This window comes from Microcaecilia unicolor, chromosome 1 (genome assembly GCF_901765095.1).
Source record: "Microcaecilia unicolor chromosome 1, aMicUni1.1, whole genome shotgun sequence".
In the NCBI taxonomy this organism is placed as follows: domain Eukaryota; kingdom Metazoa; phylum Chordata; class Amphibia; order Gymnophiona; family Siphonopidae; genus Microcaecilia; species Microcaecilia unicolor.
The window spans coordinates 18,920,797-18,937,342 of NC_044031.1; the positions used below are offsets into that span (position 1 = coordinate 18,920,797).

General features: G+C 45.3%; 1 protein-coding gene across 1 annotated transcript in view; it reads right to left on the reverse strand.

Moving 5' to 3' along the window:
- Nucleotides 1–16,546, reverse strand: part of LOC115459803 (zinc finger protein 271-like) — a 258,826-nt gene that overhangs the window by 35,026 nt on the left and 207,254 nt on the right. Inside the window, exon 5 of the mRNA XM_030189625.1 lies at nt 2,532–3,681. Coding sequence (XP_030045485.1) covers nt 2,532–3,681 — 1,150 coding nt within the window. The remainder of the gene's footprint in view (nt 1–2,531; nt 3,682–16,546) is intronic.

Genomic DNA, 16,546 nt, shown 5'->3' on the forward strand with positions numbered 1-16,546 from the left:
CACCACCTCAGACCCTTCCCACACTCACCCACCTCCCTCCCTGATAACCACACATTTGACTTCTCAACATTCATACATCTGCAGCATATTGTGAAAAAAAAGGGGGGAGGAGAAAGGGAGGGGAGGGAAGGGGAGATGGAAAACATAGGAGACAGTAAAGTTAAAACATATCCATATTTAACCAGACTGTTTATAGTCCCACAAGTCTATTCAATGTTCCATAAAGCCAAGACACAGAGTGGAAATTTCAAAAGGAATGAGAGAGTCACACAGGCGGAGGAGTTTTCTTGTTTTTTTCAGAGAGACCCTCTGCCACTGTTGAAATTTTGCTGTCGTAGCTGGAGCTACCAACACCTTAGGCATCGGGGAATTCATAACGTCCATTTCCAACAGAAGCTTCTATGCCTCTTCCAGACAATGGGGTCTGTATGATCTGCCCTGGATGGTGGAAAGGCCCAACGGTATGAGATTTTTTCTTTGATTAAAATATCCAAAACCGGTTTCATGATGCGCCTCTAGGACAGTGTGAAGTGAGACAGATCTTGAAAGACAGTTACCCTTCAGGTTAGAAAACTGCCAAGCTCTTTGGAGGAGACGTTCTTTGTCAGTGAACTTAGCAAAGGGAACAACAGTGTCTCTGGGTTGATTACCAATTGGCTTCCCCCAAACCCGATGTGCTCTCACTAGCATAATGGACTCCATGCCACCGCTCAATGGTGGAAATGTTCTCCGATTCACAGACACCACGAAATCTTAAATTCTTTCTGCATCTTCAGTTTTCCAAATGGTCAGTTTGTAATGTAAGTCATCCAGTTGATCCACAAGCTACGCAAGATGAAAATCAGACTGAGTTAGCTCTCAGAATGTTCCATTACACATGCCTCCAGATCTTCCACTCACCCCTCACCCCCCTTCCCAGCTCCCTACGATGAACACTAAGGACGTCCATTCTATCCAAAATTTCTTTTTTGGATGTTTTATGTTTAAATCTTTTTTATTAAATAAGGAAACACAACAGTCTGGCTTGACACTGCCAGATAAATCAGAAAATATAAGTTTTCAACCACCACATTCCATTTGTGTACAACAGAAAATTTTTTGTGTTTATTCCCTCCCTCCCATACCAACCCCCTCCGGACCCCTCCCCCCCCCACCCTCCCCCCCTCCCCCCTCCTCCGAAGTAGATTTCTGCCTGAATATCAGCCAAACATTGCTGGAGAGATTTAGAGGAGAGTCGTTTGGATTGCGAAGCACGGGCACCTGCTACAGAGACTGCCGAGCCAGAGTCCAATGGAGGGGGGGGGGGGGGGGGGGCAGGTGACACATGGCGCTGCGAGGCCTTACCAGATTGGTGAACCGAGTGGCATTCTGCGTCCTTGCGCCCCGACGATGGTGATGTCATCTGCATAGAGAACTGGATTGAGGCCTTATTTGGATAGAGATTTAGCCAGTGGTGTCATATTAGGTTGAATAATATAGGTGAGAGTGGTGATCCTTGTGGTACTCCATATTATATCTAAGTTTGATTTGACTTGGCATATTCTGGATGTCAGAAATCCCTTGATCCAGGAGAGTACTTTTCCTGTAATTCGTATCTTGTCGAGGATTCTCAGTAGTATGTGGTGGTCGACCATATCAAATGCGCTTGATAGGTCAAATTGGAGTAGGAGGATGTTTTTACCCCTTGCTATTTCCTGCTTGAATCTGGTCAGGAGTGTGGTTAATATGGTTTCTGTACTGTGGTGAATTCTGAAGCCAGATTGAGATTCGTGTAGTATGTTGAATCAGTGAGGTATTCTGTTATTTGTTTAGCGACTATGCCTTCTGTCAATTTTGTTGTTAGGGGTATGGATGCTATCGGTCTGTAATTCGAGGTGTCTTCTGCTTTTTTTTTTGGTGTCTTTTGGGATGGGAGTTAGTAGGATATTTTCTCTGTCCTGTGGGAATGGGCCTTTTTTGAATAGACAATTAATGTGGTTTGTGAGTTCTGTGACATATTGATTAGGAGTTTTTTTCACTATATAGTTGGGGCAGGTGTCTAGTGGCAGTGGGGGGAGGAGAATTTTCTGAGTGCATGAGCTATTATTTCGGTGCTTAGATGAGTGAAGTTATTCCAAATACGGTCTGCCGGGTATTCTCTTGGGTTCGGTTCTAGTTTGTTTATGAAGGTTTCTGGATTAATATTTTCCTGATGCAGATTCTTGCGTAGATTGGTAATTTTTTTGTCAAAGTATTTGGCAACGTTGTCTGCATGTGGGAGGTTTGCATTCGGTGTAGTTATCATTTTGGTGTTAATAAACTAATAAACTAATAAAGTTGTTTATTAGTTTATATAATGCATTAGTTTATATAATGCATTGTATTTATGTCTTTGCAATCCATGCCTATTTGTTCTCTGTAGAAGATTCTTTTGGATTGTGTTATTTTCTATTTGTATTTTGTTTGAATGGTTTTTCTCCCGCATGCATCATTTGGTGCCGTTTTAGCATTGAACGCTGAGAGAAGCTTTTATTACACTCAGTACATGTAAATTGTTTCACTCCTGTGTGATTTGCCTGGTGAACCTGAAGTGTTTTCTTCTGAATGAAGGTTTTACCACAATCAGTACATGTAAAAGGTTTTACTCCAGTGTGGATTCTCTGATGGATTGTAAATTTTTGCTTTTGACTAAAGCCTTTACCACACTCCGTACATGTAAATGGTTTCACACCTGTGTGAATTGCCTGGTGATCCTGGAGTGTTCTCTTTCGAGTGAAGGTTTTATTACACTCAGTACATGCAAATGGTTTCTCTCCCGTGTGGATCATTTGGTGATTCTTTAATGTCAAAAGTTGAGAGAAACTTTTATTACACTCAGCACATGTAAATGGTTTCTGTCCCGTATGAATCATTTGGTGAGTTTTTAGCTTTGAAAGATGGATGAAGCTTTTATTACACTCAGTACATGGAAATGGTTTCTCTCCCATATGGATCATTTGGTGAGTCTTTAGCGTCAAAAGGTGAGAGAAGCTTTTATTACATTCAGTACATATCAATTGTTTCACTCTTGTATGATTTGCCTGGTGAACCTGAAGTGTTTTCTTCTGAATGAAGGTTTTACCACACTCAGTACATATGAAAGGTTTTACTCCAGTGTGGATTCTCTGATGAATTGTAAGTTTTTGCTTTTGACTAAAGCCTTTACCACACTCAGTACATGTAAATGGTTTCACACCTGTGTGAATTGCCTGGTGATCCTGGAGTGCTCTCTTTCGAGGGAAGGTTTTATTACACTCAGTACATGCAAATGGTTTTTCACCTGTATGGATCATTTGGTGATTCTTTAGTGTTAAAAGGTGAGTGAAGCTTTTCTTACACTCAGCACATGTAAACGGTTTGTCTCCCACATGTATCATTTGGTGCCGTTTTAGCGAGAAAAACTGAGAGAAGCTTTTATTACACTCAGCACATGCAAATGGTTTCTCTCCTGTATGGATCATTTCGTGATTCTTTAGCGTCAAAAGGCGAGAGAAGCTTTTATTACACTCAGCACATGTAAATGGTTTCTCTCCAGTATGGATCATTTGGTGCCTTTTTAGCAGTGAAAGATAAGAGAAGTTTTTATTACACTCAGCACATGTAAATGGTTTCTCAACTGTATGGATGATTTGGTGCCTTTTCAGCCCCGAGAGCCGTCTGAAGCTTTTATTACACTGTTTCTCTTCAGTTTGGGTGTTCCGGTGTGTTTTTCTAGCTGAAAGCACAGCAAAGCTTTTATTAGACTCCATCCATGGAACTAGTTTCTCTCTTTTGACTTGTGAGTGACCGCTTTTCTGTAATCGGAGCTTTGAAAACCAGGGGAAGTTCTTTCGATCATGAGGAGATATGAAATCGATACACCTGTTAGATGAAGTATATGTAAATTCTTGCTGGCCTTTTTTTTTCTTGTCTCCCTTCTCAAGGTAAGAAGCCCTGTGATCACTATTAGTACTTTGGAAGGGTCTCTCTGTCTGGTACCCATTGATGTTAGAGACCTCCCTGTAACTTCTCTCACACTTCGTGACTCCATCCAGCGAGCACCCTGCAGTGTCTCTTTTCTCTTCTGATTCCTGGTGATCCTTCTTTGCATTTTTCCTCTTAGGATCCTGGAAAATATTCTCACAGACATTTTCTGATTGTCTTTGGCTTTGTTCTATTTTTACAGAATCTTTATGTTGATTCTTTTCTCTCTTTCTTTCTTGTCGGAGTAGCTGATCTAGAGGATATAAACAAAAGACATTATTCAAGTGGTAGAAGACAGGAGCGGTTTCTAAAATGTTACATGTGTAGAAGAGAAGGGACAGGTTCTAGGTCTGGCTTTAGAAGTGATATGTTCTTATTTGCAAATGGTTGGATCATCTCCACCCAGTGCAAGGTTGTAGGAGGATGAAATATAAGAGCCATGAGGAATGGTCTGAATGAGAAGGGGACAATCTGTGTTCTCAGGGAGTTTCTTTGACAGTGATGAAGTAACAACCCCAGCTCCAGACTCCTACGGCAACAGAGCCATTATCAGGGCAATTCTGGCGTCATCTATCCTACAGAGATATGATGGCAATGTTTACAGTCAACCTCTTAAATGTGTCTTAACTAGAGCGACTGGTTCGTGTTAAGATAATGTGATAATCAATGAAGCTAGACCCACTTTAGGTGATCTTTTTCTGGGCTCCTAGGCAACGGCCTATCGACATCATAAGTACATAAGTAATGCCATACTGGGAAAAGACCAAAGGCCCATCAAGCCCAGCATCCTGTCCCCGACAGCGGCCAATCTAGGACAAGGGCACCTGGCAGCTTCCCAAACGTACAAACATTCTATACATGTTATTCCCGAAATTGTCCTAGGCCTTATTATTCTACTTGTGAGATGTCTGCTTATTAGGTGCACAATATGGACACAGCTGTCACCCCAATTTCCAAGAGGTGGAGTGATGCACAATGAAACTAACCTGCTTCTTTACTGGAAATTAAGGATCCTTCAAGACCTCTGGGAAACCTTTCATGCCCAGATGAAGCGGACAATACGATCTTGCAGGTTTGCAAGGAACATTCTGGGCAACAATATCGGGAGAACTTGAAATAAATACAGCAGGCATGGCAACACATTCATCTTACATAGTTTAGCCGTTAAATTCACGCCCAAGTAGCGAATTCCCTTGGTAGCCCACCTAAAAGTGAAAGAGGATTTTAAGGACTCCACCAACTCCTCGGAGAGAGTTACATTCAAAGCCTCAGATTTCGTCATATTCACTTTAAAACCTGATATTGCCGAATATTCATTGATAACTCACATAAGACTGGGGAAAGTAACCAGAGGCCACGTAACAAATAGCAACACGTCATCTGCGAACATAGCCATTTTATGCTCTCTCCCTGCTACAGTAACTCCAGAAATATCCAGGCTCGATCGTACCCTTGAAGCAAAAGGTTCCATAACCATAGCAAACAATAGTGGGGACAGTGGGCAACCTTGTCAAGTACCTCTATGTAGCGAAAACATTTCAGAGTTACCCCCATTGACTCTCACGCACGCTTTAGGGGAATCATAAAAGGCTTGAATGCAGCCGCAGAAGCGTGGACCTATCCCAAAAGCTTCCATCACCTTATCAAACATATAAATTGCGAGTGACCGTACTCACGGCAAATGCGCAGTAGAGACCGAACATTCAAGGAGCAACACTCCAAACCCCGCCTCCACCAGCAGCTCCTGTACCGAACGTAATGCAGCCATTAGGGAGGGAAGGAGGGGGCGTGGAAATTGGAGGAGGACGTAATGCAGCCAATAGGGAGGGGAGGGGCGTGGAAAACGGAAGAGGACGTAATGCAGCCAATAGGGAGGGAAGGAGGGGGCATGGAAATCGGAGGAGGACATAATGCAGCCAATAGGGAGGGGAGGGGGCGTGGAAAACGAAGGAGGACGTAATGCAGCCAATAAGGAGGGAAGGAGGGGGCGTGGAAATTGGAGGAAGACGTAATGCAGCCAATAGGGAGGGGAGGGGGCGTGGAAATCGGAGGAGGACGTAATGCAGCCAATAGGGAGGGGAGGGGGCGTGGAAATCGGAGGAGGACGTAATGCAGCCAATATGGAGGGGAGGGGGCGTGGAAATTGAAGGAGGACGTAATGCAGCCAATAGGGAGGGAAGGAGGGGGCGTGGACATCAATGGGGGAGGGAGGGAGGGAGGGAGGGAGGATGGAGAAGAGAACCACCATGTAAAAGGGCACAGCAGGAACGACGAAGTGGCCGAGGCAACTAAAAAAACCCACAGTAGAAACCAAGCAGGGATCAAAAAACGTTCTGGGGCCAACAGAAAAAGGTAAACAGGTGTATTCACTCACAACACACACACACAAGTCCTGCTTTGCAGCATGAAGCAAAGACATAGCTGTCCCGCCCCTTTGGCTCACTGAACAGCAGGAGTCAGCAGAAGGGGCGGAAAAACAACATGTATGCGGGGAGGGGGGAAGGGGGGAGGGAGACCGGCACACGACTGAAAAATGAGCCTGCGTTTCAAACTGCTCTAACAACTGCCTAAAAGGAGACACTGAACCTCCACTGCCACACAGCTCCAACAACGGACTAGACGGAGACACTGAACCTCCACTGCCACACAGCTCCAACAACTGACTACAAGGAGACACTGAACCTCCACTGCCACACAGCTCCAACAACTGACTAGACGGAGACACTGAACCTCCAGTGCCACACAGCTCTAACAACTGACTACAAGGAGACACTGAACCTCCAGTGCCACACAGCTCCAACAACTGACTACAAGGAGACACTGAACCTCCACTGCCACACAGCTCCAACAACTGACTACAAGGAGACACTGAACCTCCACTGCCACACAGCTCCAACAACTGACTACAAGGAGACACTGAACCTCCACTGCCACACAGCTCCAACAACTGACTACAAGGAGACACTGAACCTCCACTGCCACACAGCTCCAACAACTGACTACAAGGAGACACTGAACCTCCACTGCCACACAGCTCCAACAACTGACTACAAGGAGACACTGAACCTCCACTGCCACACAGCTCCAACAACTGCCTACAAGGAGACACTGAACCTCCACTGCCACACAGCTCCAACAACTGACTACAAGGAGACACTGAACCTCCACTGACACACAGCTACAAGGAGACACTGAACCTCCACTGCCACACAGCTCCAACAACTGACTACAAGGAGACACTGAACCTCCACTGCCACACAGCTCCAACAACTGAGTACAAGGAGACACTGAACCTCCACTGCCACACAGCTCCAACAACTGACTACAAGGAGACACTGAACCTCCACTGCCACACAGGAGACACTGAACCTCCACTGCCACACAGCTCCAACAACTGACTACAAGGAGACACTGAACCTCCACTGCCACAAAGCTCCAACAACTGACTACAAGGAGACACTGAACCTCCACTGCCACACAGCTCCAACAACTGACTACAAGGAGACACTGAACCTCCACTGCCACACAGCTCCAACAACTGACTACAAGGAGACACTGAACCTCCACTGCCACACAGGAGACACTGAACCTCCACTGCCACACAGCTCCAACAACTGCCTACAAGGAGACACTGAACCTCCACTGCCACACAGCTCCAACAACTGACTACAAGGAGACACTGAACCTCCACTGCCACACAGCTCCAACAACTGACTACAAGGAGACACTGAACCTCCACCGACACACAGCTCCAACAACTGACTACAAGGAGACACTGAACCTCCACCGACACACAGCTCCAACAACTGACTACAAGTAGACACTGAACCTCCACTGCCACACAGCTCCAACAACTGACTATAAGGAGACACTGAACCTCCAATGAGACAGGGAGTACTAACAGCTCACAAGCACTCTCTCTCACTCACTCACTCACACAAGGAGACACTGAACCTCCACCGACACACAGCTCCAACAACTGACTACAAGGAGACACTGAACCTCTACTGCCACACAGCTCCAACAACTGACTACAAGGAGACACTGAACCTCCACTGACACACAGCTCCAACAACTGACTACAAGGAGACACTGAACCTCCACCGCCACACAGCTCCAACAACTGACTACAAGGAGACACTGAACCTCCACTGCCACACAGCTCCAACAACTGACTACAAGGAGACACTGAACCTCCACTGCCACACAGCTCCAACAACTGACTACAAGGAGACACTGAACCTCCACTGCCACACAGCTCCAACAACTGACTACAAGGAGACACTGAACCTCCACTGCCACACAGGAGACACTGAACCTCCACTGCCACACAGCTCCAACAACTGCCTACAAGGAGACACTGAACCTCCACTTTCACACAGCTGCAACAACTGACTACAAGGAGACACTGAACCTCCACTGCCACACAGCTCCAACAACTGACTACAAGGAGACACTGAACCTCCACTGACACACAGCTCCAACAGCTGACTACAAGGAGACACTGAACCTCCACTGAGACAGGGAGTACTAACAGCTCACAAGCACTCTCTCTCTCACTCACTCACACACTCTCTCTCTCTCTCATTCACTCACTCACACACACACACAGACACCCAAGCACACACACACTAGCTGCCCACTCTCACACTCACTGTCTCTTTGGGAGGGCAGGGAACAGAGGACTGTGGCTTGACATGGGGTGAGGGAAGAGGACAGAGGAGGGTTGCTGGACATGGGGGGAGGACAGGGGACAGAGCAGACTTGCTACACATGGAGGTGAAATTAAAAAAACTCGCCCGTTTTAACGGGCTTAACGGCTAGTACATATATGGCCAATGGATCCTGTCAAAGGCCTTCTCAGCATCCAGGCTGAGAAGGCACAAAGGCCTCCAATCTCTCTGAGCCAAGTACATTAAATCTACTACACGCCATATGTTATCCATTGCCTTTCTATACGAGACAAATCCTACTTGGTCAGGGTGAATTATTGCCGGTAGTAAGGGTGCCAGGCAGTTAGCCAGCACTTTGGCTAGTATTTTTACATCAGCATTTAGTACTGAGATAGGACGATAAGATCCGCACTCTGTATGATCTTTGTCAGGCTTAGGCAGTACAGCTATCCACGCCTCCAGCTTAGACGGAGGCAGGGACTCTCCCCTGCCAATCTGATTAAACAAATCTTCCAGGAGCAGAGCCAATTCCGGAGCAAATTTCTTGTAGAATTCATTGGGAAATCCATCAAGCCGCTTCACAGGGTTTCTTTTTAAGGCTGGGTGCGTCGGCGGAGTTGGTAGGCATGTGGGGACTGCGGCACCAGCAGAGCACCCTCCCCCCACCTGCTGACACCCAGGGTGGACCGCCCCCACAGCCCCGCCCTTGGTACGCCACTAGATCAAAGGATGTTGGCTGGGTGGGCCTGGAGGGAAAGTGGCTGGGCCTGGGCCCATCCAAGCCCGCCCGTGGCTACGCCCCTGTGACATGCCCTTATTTACACAGTTGTAGAATTCAATCCCTCTAGCACAGCTTTCTAAAACAGTTTTACTAAGGGGCCTTCACCTTCCTTTTCAGTTAGGAACTGGGAGTGAGAAGCATTTCTTTTCCCCCCTCCCTTTACCCTTCCTCTCCAAGTTACTTGAGCGTGCCGTTCACAGCTGCTGCCTTGATTTTCTCTCCTCTCATGCTGTCCTTGATCCGCTTCAATCCGGCTTTCGCCCTCTACATTTGACTGAAACAGCGCTCACTAAAGTCTGTAATGATCTATTCCTCGCCAAATCCAAAGGCCATTACTCCATCCTTATCCTGCTCGATCTATCCGCTGCTTTTGACACTGTCAATCATAGTCTTCTTCTTGCCACACTGTCCTCGTTTGGATTTCCTGGTTCTCCTCTTATCTCTCCCACCGTACCTTCAGAGTATATTCTGGTGGATCATCCTCCACCCCTGTCCCACTCTCAGTTGGAGTTCCTCAGGGATCTGTCCTTAGCCCCTCTTCTTTTTTCCATTTACACTTCTTCCCTGGGCTCTCTGATCTCATCTCACGGTTTCCAGTACCGTCTTTATGCCAACGACACTCAGCTCTACCTCTCCACACCTGACATTACTGCTGAAACCCAGGCCAAAGTTTCAGCCTGCTTGACCGACATAGCTGCCTGGATGTCACACCGCCACCTGAAACTGAACATGCCCAAAACTGAGCTTATTGTCTTTCCCCCCAAGCCCACCTCGCCCCTCCCCCCATTCTCTATTTCAGTAGATGGCACCCTCATCCTCTCTGAATACGCTACCAGAACCCTTATCCAAACCCTTATCACCTCTCGCTTGGATTATTGCAATTTGCTTCTCACTGGTCCTCAGCCATCTTTCTCCTCTCCAGTCTGTCCAAAATTCTGCAGCACGACGTATTTTCTGCCAAAATCGTTTTACCCACACTAGCCCACTCCTCAAGTCACTTCACTGGCTCCCTGTCCGCTTCTGCATACAGTTCAAACTTCTCTTACTGACCTTTAAATGCATCCATTCTGCAGCCCCCCATTACCTCTCCTCTGGTGGGAGGCGGGGCTGGTGGTTGGGAGGCGGGGATAGTACTGGGCAGACTTATACGGTCTGTGCCAGAGCCGGTGGAGGGAGGCGGGACTGGTGGTTTGGAGGCAGGGATAGTGCTAGGCAGACTTATACGGTCTGTGCCAGAGCCGGTGGTGGGAGGCGGGGCTAGTGGTTGGGAGGCGGAGATAGTGCTGGGCAGACTTATATGGTCTGTGCCAAAGCCGGTGGTGGGAGGCGGGGCTAGTGGTTGGGAGGCGGGGATAGTGCTGGGCAGACTTATACGGTCTGTGCCCTGAAGAGGACAGGTACAAATCAAGGTATACACAAAAAGTAGCACATATGAGTTCATCTTGTTGGGCAGACTGGATGGACCATGCAGGTCTTTTTCTGCCGTCATCTATTATGTTACTATGTACATTCCTCCCCGTAATCTCCGCTCGCTGGACAAATCTCTCATCGTCCCCCTTCTCCTCCACTGCTAATTCTAGGCTTCATTCATTTTCCCTCGTGACACCTTATGCCTGGAATGGACTTTCTGCGCCTGTACGCCTAGCTCCATCTCTACCTGTTTTCAAATCTATGCTGAAAACCCACTTTTTTACCACTGCTTTTGGCTCCTAACCACTACTCAATTCCCCTATCCTTGTTCCTTCTCACCCAGTACTTTCCTCGTCCTTAATTGTCTTGTCTGTCTGTATTTTTATATTGTAAGCTCTATCGAGCAGGGACTGTCTCTCTGTGTCAGGTGTTCAGCGCTGCGTGCGTCTGGTAGCGTTATACAAATGTTATTAATAATAATAATAATAATAGAAGACTGGGGGCAGGGGTGAGATCAGAAACTGGAGAGCTAGGGAAGGAGAGGAGGAGATGAAAAGATGACAGGTATGTGAAAAGAAAATGAGAGAGTAAAATTTGAGTCGACAGAAAGACAGAAAAGAAAGGGAGCAAAGAGCTAAAAGGGAAAGATGGATGTGAGGGAATAGAAGAAGACAGAAGGAGAGAGAAGAAAGGACAAAGACAGCCACTGGAGAAAGTTGGAAGAAGACTGGAAAGAAGAAGAGAAACTCACTGGGACCAACATGACTGGAAAAATAAAATGCTCAGGTGGGAAAAAAGTGTTTCTTTCTGAATTTATGAACTGGAATATGTTAGTTTTGGGATATGTGAACTACAAAGGTGTCTTGAGGGTCCTCTAAAATAATTATTTATTGTTACATCAATAGTATTTTAACTTCGCCTAGCACACTAGTCTTTCTGGTTCACAGTTTTTTGCAGTCTAGTAGATGGGAATTTTGGTTTTAAAATATCAAACAGATAGTTTGGGGAAATATGCATCACTGATATCTTTGTATTCTGCTCAGTACAAGAGTAAATTAAATTGTTTTTATTTTTCCAGGGTTAAGTTCTGAGTTTGCCAGGCACAATACAAATAACCCCTCCATTGACATAATGAAGGAACTTGCTGTGTTTTGCCTGTGACTGAGGTGTGATATGCTGTCTACATGTACTTTGTGTAGAGATCTATAGAAATCCCACTTGTTCTGCTTGACCAGTGGTAGGTGTATTGGTGTTCTAAGGCCCAGTGTAACATTTGTAGTGTTTCCTATTCAAAAGTACGGTTCTTGCTGTTTGAATGTAAGGAATTAATGCTACTGTTTTATGTCCGGTTTGCTACGTGTATGTTGAGTTGGAATTTATTCAGGTTTCTCAGATGACAAGAGAATCAGAATATTTTTTTTTGTATGGTGACTTCCGAGAAGAAATGCCCTACTTGTTGTTGGGGTAGGTTGGATTTTTGTGGCTACAGAGCATGTTTACATTAAACTCACAAGAACTGCTATACTGTATCAGACCAAAAAAGTCTTTCGAAATTTATTCTCTCCTCTGCTCCCACCCAGCTACTCCTTCATGCCATCCAGCTGCCAGATTTTCAGTGAACAACACTATGGTATCAAATGTGTAATACAAAACGCTGATTAGTCCAAGATTTTGTTAATGTTGCAAAATTTGTACTACTGTTGGTGATATTTTTAAATATAATTTGAAACTTCAGATATTTAATTTAACAAATATTATGTACATACTAGCTTCCTTTTTATCTGATGTATTTTGTGTGTAGGAGTAAGTTGGCTTCTGGCCCTGGCCCCGCCCCTAGTTCCACTTCCTTTTTGCCTACAAATTAGGCCCTGAGTATAACTAACTCTGCACTTGTACTTTGTTTCTTGTCATTATGTTATTCCATCTCTGGTCACTGTGGAGATTTGGCCACAAGTCTCTGCAGTCCAGACCCTTCAAGCCCCCTCCCTGTGCAAGGGAGGTAAGAGAATGCTATGAGTATCTTCTACCTGTAACCAGAAGCTGTGTAGCTGTTTACTCTGCTGGCATCATATTAAAGGTATTGAGGCAGGTTGTGGGATACAGCCTCTGTTCTCCCTTACCCAGAACAGGTAGAACTTCTGAAAATGCTGTAGTGTTGACAGTGAGTTTAAGTCTCCCTCTCAACATTTTAAAATCTCTCTGCAGATGGATAAGAACATCCATTTAGAATACTTACTTTATTCTTGAGTTCACCAATAATTTGACCTGTATTCTTGCTAGTTGAGAATCCTGGGAGACATTTAACCCTTTTTTGTCCATTTAACTGAGTTTCCAAGTTAATGCCTCTAGTAACGGAATCGCCAATGAGTAACAATTGTCTGTAATGTGGAGATCTGACATTGCCTGAGGGTTTTTTGGTACATGGGGGGGGGGGGGGGGGGGGGGTTCTCAATGGCTGGTTTAATGCTCCTGCCTAACTGCTATAGTATTCTAGAAACTATCCACATAAGTGACTAGCCACGCCCCTAAACTACCCAATCCTCTCCCAGGTCCACACCCTACTGCAGTTGCCCGCTATGGATTTTGCACACTCAGGGGCTAAAGAAGAGAAGCTTGTGGTCGAGCCACATATGGATGTCTGAGCGCAAGGATTCTATTTCAAGTATAATACTGTGGAATGCAGCAAGTTAATTAAATGCAAATTCTATACTTAGAAAACCTGAAGCAAATGATAGACCCCCTTCTACAAAGAATTAGGTTGTTGGAGACATGTTATTTTTCTTTTGTTGGATACCTTTCTTGTACAATTGTGCTTTGTTAACATTGTGCTTCTATAATCAAAAGAGTTATGTAGTTTGAATATGGATGAAGATCTTGAATTGGAAACTGATGAATGATTCTTATTTGTGCATACAAGTATGTTTAATTGCAAAGAACTGTATCTTGATATAATGGATACAATCCAAAAGGTGATGTTATCGGAGAACTAAATCCATACGTTGCTACGTATGAAACGTTGACAGTTCAGAGGAAGGAAGAGAAGAAAATAGCTGGTTTCATGAAAATTTGGATTCTGTTTTTCAGTTCCCTAACTTCTTGAATGAGAAGTATATTGATAAATACTTTAACAGCTGGAGATGTCGGTGGGACTTGATTTAAGATAATGATTCCAGGAACTGTTTCTTTCTACAGAACGACCTTTGATGGATGGAACAAAACCAGCTGTATTGATTTCAAGTGGATTGTATGATATTCAATACAGATTGGAAGGTGAGGATGTTTGATGCAGAGAAAGTTGGGAAGGGGCAGCATGAAATGTCATGTTCATTATCATGTTGAACAGAAAACTATTAGATGATTAAACTATTGGTGACTCATGGTAATGTTCACTCTGTGTGACTTAATAAACATATTTTCATATAAAATGGATCTTTGCCCCATCTAAGGACCCGAGTACCTCATTCCTACTCAGATAAAGTCAAGCCTCACTTCACCTCAGCAGATTCACCCCAGTCCCTCTTATTACTGCACTCACCTGAGCATCTGCTTGTCCCAGCTTCTCTTTCCTCCGATCCCGGCTCCACCCTGACGTACGGCTCTTCCCCTCCTTCAATGTGGGATATAATGTCAGGGATGACAGTTGGAGTGCCTGTTCCTGGGGTTAAGAAAACTGCATTAGGTTTACCAAAATCATTTACCCCCCAGATTTTATAAATGTCGAAAATTAGGCGCTATCCTGAGATGCTTGCGCCATTAAACTGGCTAATGAGCCGATCAGCACCAATAACAGGGTGGTAACAATTACTGGCGTTAATTGGCAGAAATTGCATTTTGCTAAGCGTTATTCTATCAGGATCAACATGCAAATCTTATTGCGTAACGCAAAAGGCAGCAGAGCCATGGGAAGGGCATGGGCGGATCACGTGAACTGTATCACTGAACATCGGGGATCTGTAACTAAATTATGTGCTAAGATTTACACCAGGTTTCCGTTGGCGTAAATCCTTGCTCCCAAAATTTGGCATGGAAATCAGCTCTAAGCACTTTTCTGTAAATGATGCCCAATTTGGTGCCATTTTTTGAGCGCCATTTACTGAATCTCGTCCTTAGTGTCAGACTCCTTCAAATTCAAGACTTAGACAGATTTCCAGCATAAAAATTTCACTAACTTTAATGAACAAAGATACGGAAACCCTCAGAGGAACTGTGCTGTTCAAAAACACCATCCTGGAAGCCCAGACATATTCCATGTGTTAAAAAAGGAGAAAGGAAGGCCACACGACATCTAGCATGGCTAAAAGGTGAGGTGAAGGAAGCTATTACAACTATGAGAAAATCATTCAGGAAACGGAAGAAGGATCCAACTGAAAATAATAGGAAACAGCACGGGAAAATTAGGTTCTTACCTTGGTAATTTTCTTTCCTTTAGTCATAGCAGATGAAGCCATTACGTATGGGTTGTGTCCATCAACCAGCAGGGGGAGATAGAGAGCACTCAAATTTCACAGTGCCACATGGTCAGCTAGCTCCACTGCCTCTTCAGTATTTGAAGCTTCCAAAGCAGTATAACAAACCGCAATGGGAATAACATGAACTTTCCTCACAGCGAACGATGGCCCCATAACAAGGGGCATAAACTCAAAAGGAGGGAATGAACACATCCTCCTGGAGGGAATAAACTCGTCCTCCTCTTTGTATTTATGGAGGGAATACACACATCCTCCTGGAGGGAATGAACTCAACCTCCTACACATGAACTGGAGGGAATTAACTCATCCTCCTATAAGTGAACAAGAATCCTGAAGACTGTTTTCCAACTTTCTCCCAAGGAAGGATTAGAACTTCAGGAAACAAGAACAGAACCTGAAACAGAATCACATCATATAGACAATCACACAGGGAGGGCTCATGGCTTCATCTGCTATGACTAAAGGAAAGAAAATTACCAAGGTAAGAACCTAATTTTCCCTTCCTTGTCATCAAGCAGATGAAGCCATTACATATGGGATGTATCAAAGCAATCCCTAAATAGGGTGGGAACAAGCCACACCAAGCGCTAGCACCTGTGCTCCAAAACGCGCATCCCTCCTGGCAGCCACATCCAGCCTGTAATGTCGGGCGAAAGAGAGCTTAGAAGCCCATGTTACAGCACTGCAAATCTCCTGAAGAGATAGTGCTCCAGTTTCCACCCAGGAAGAGGAAATTGCTCTTGTGGAGTGTGCCTTAAAGGCTGCAGGCAGAGCCCGGCCAGACAGCAGATATGCTGAAAAGATAGCTTCTTTGAGCCAACGGGCAATAGTGGCTTTAGACGCTGAAGACCCTCTGCGAGGACCTGCAAACAGCACAAAAAGATGATCAGAGGTCCTGAAAGAATTAGTAACTCGCAGATACTGCAACAGAGTCCTGCGCACATCCAACAGGTGCAACTGCCCAAAGGATTCTGGAAACTCCTCCTTAACAAAAGAGGGTAGAAAAATAGGCTGGTTTAGGTGAAACGCTGAAACCACCTTAGGCATGAAGGAAGGCACGGTACGAACCGTGACCCCGGACTCTGAAAATTGCAGAAATGGGTCTTGACAGGACAGCGCCCGGAGTCCTGACACCCGTCTCGCCAAAGTAATGGCCACCAGAAAAAACGGCCTTTAGTGTCAAATCTTTCTCTGAAGCTCGCCGTAGTGGCTCAAAAGGAGAACCCTGCAGA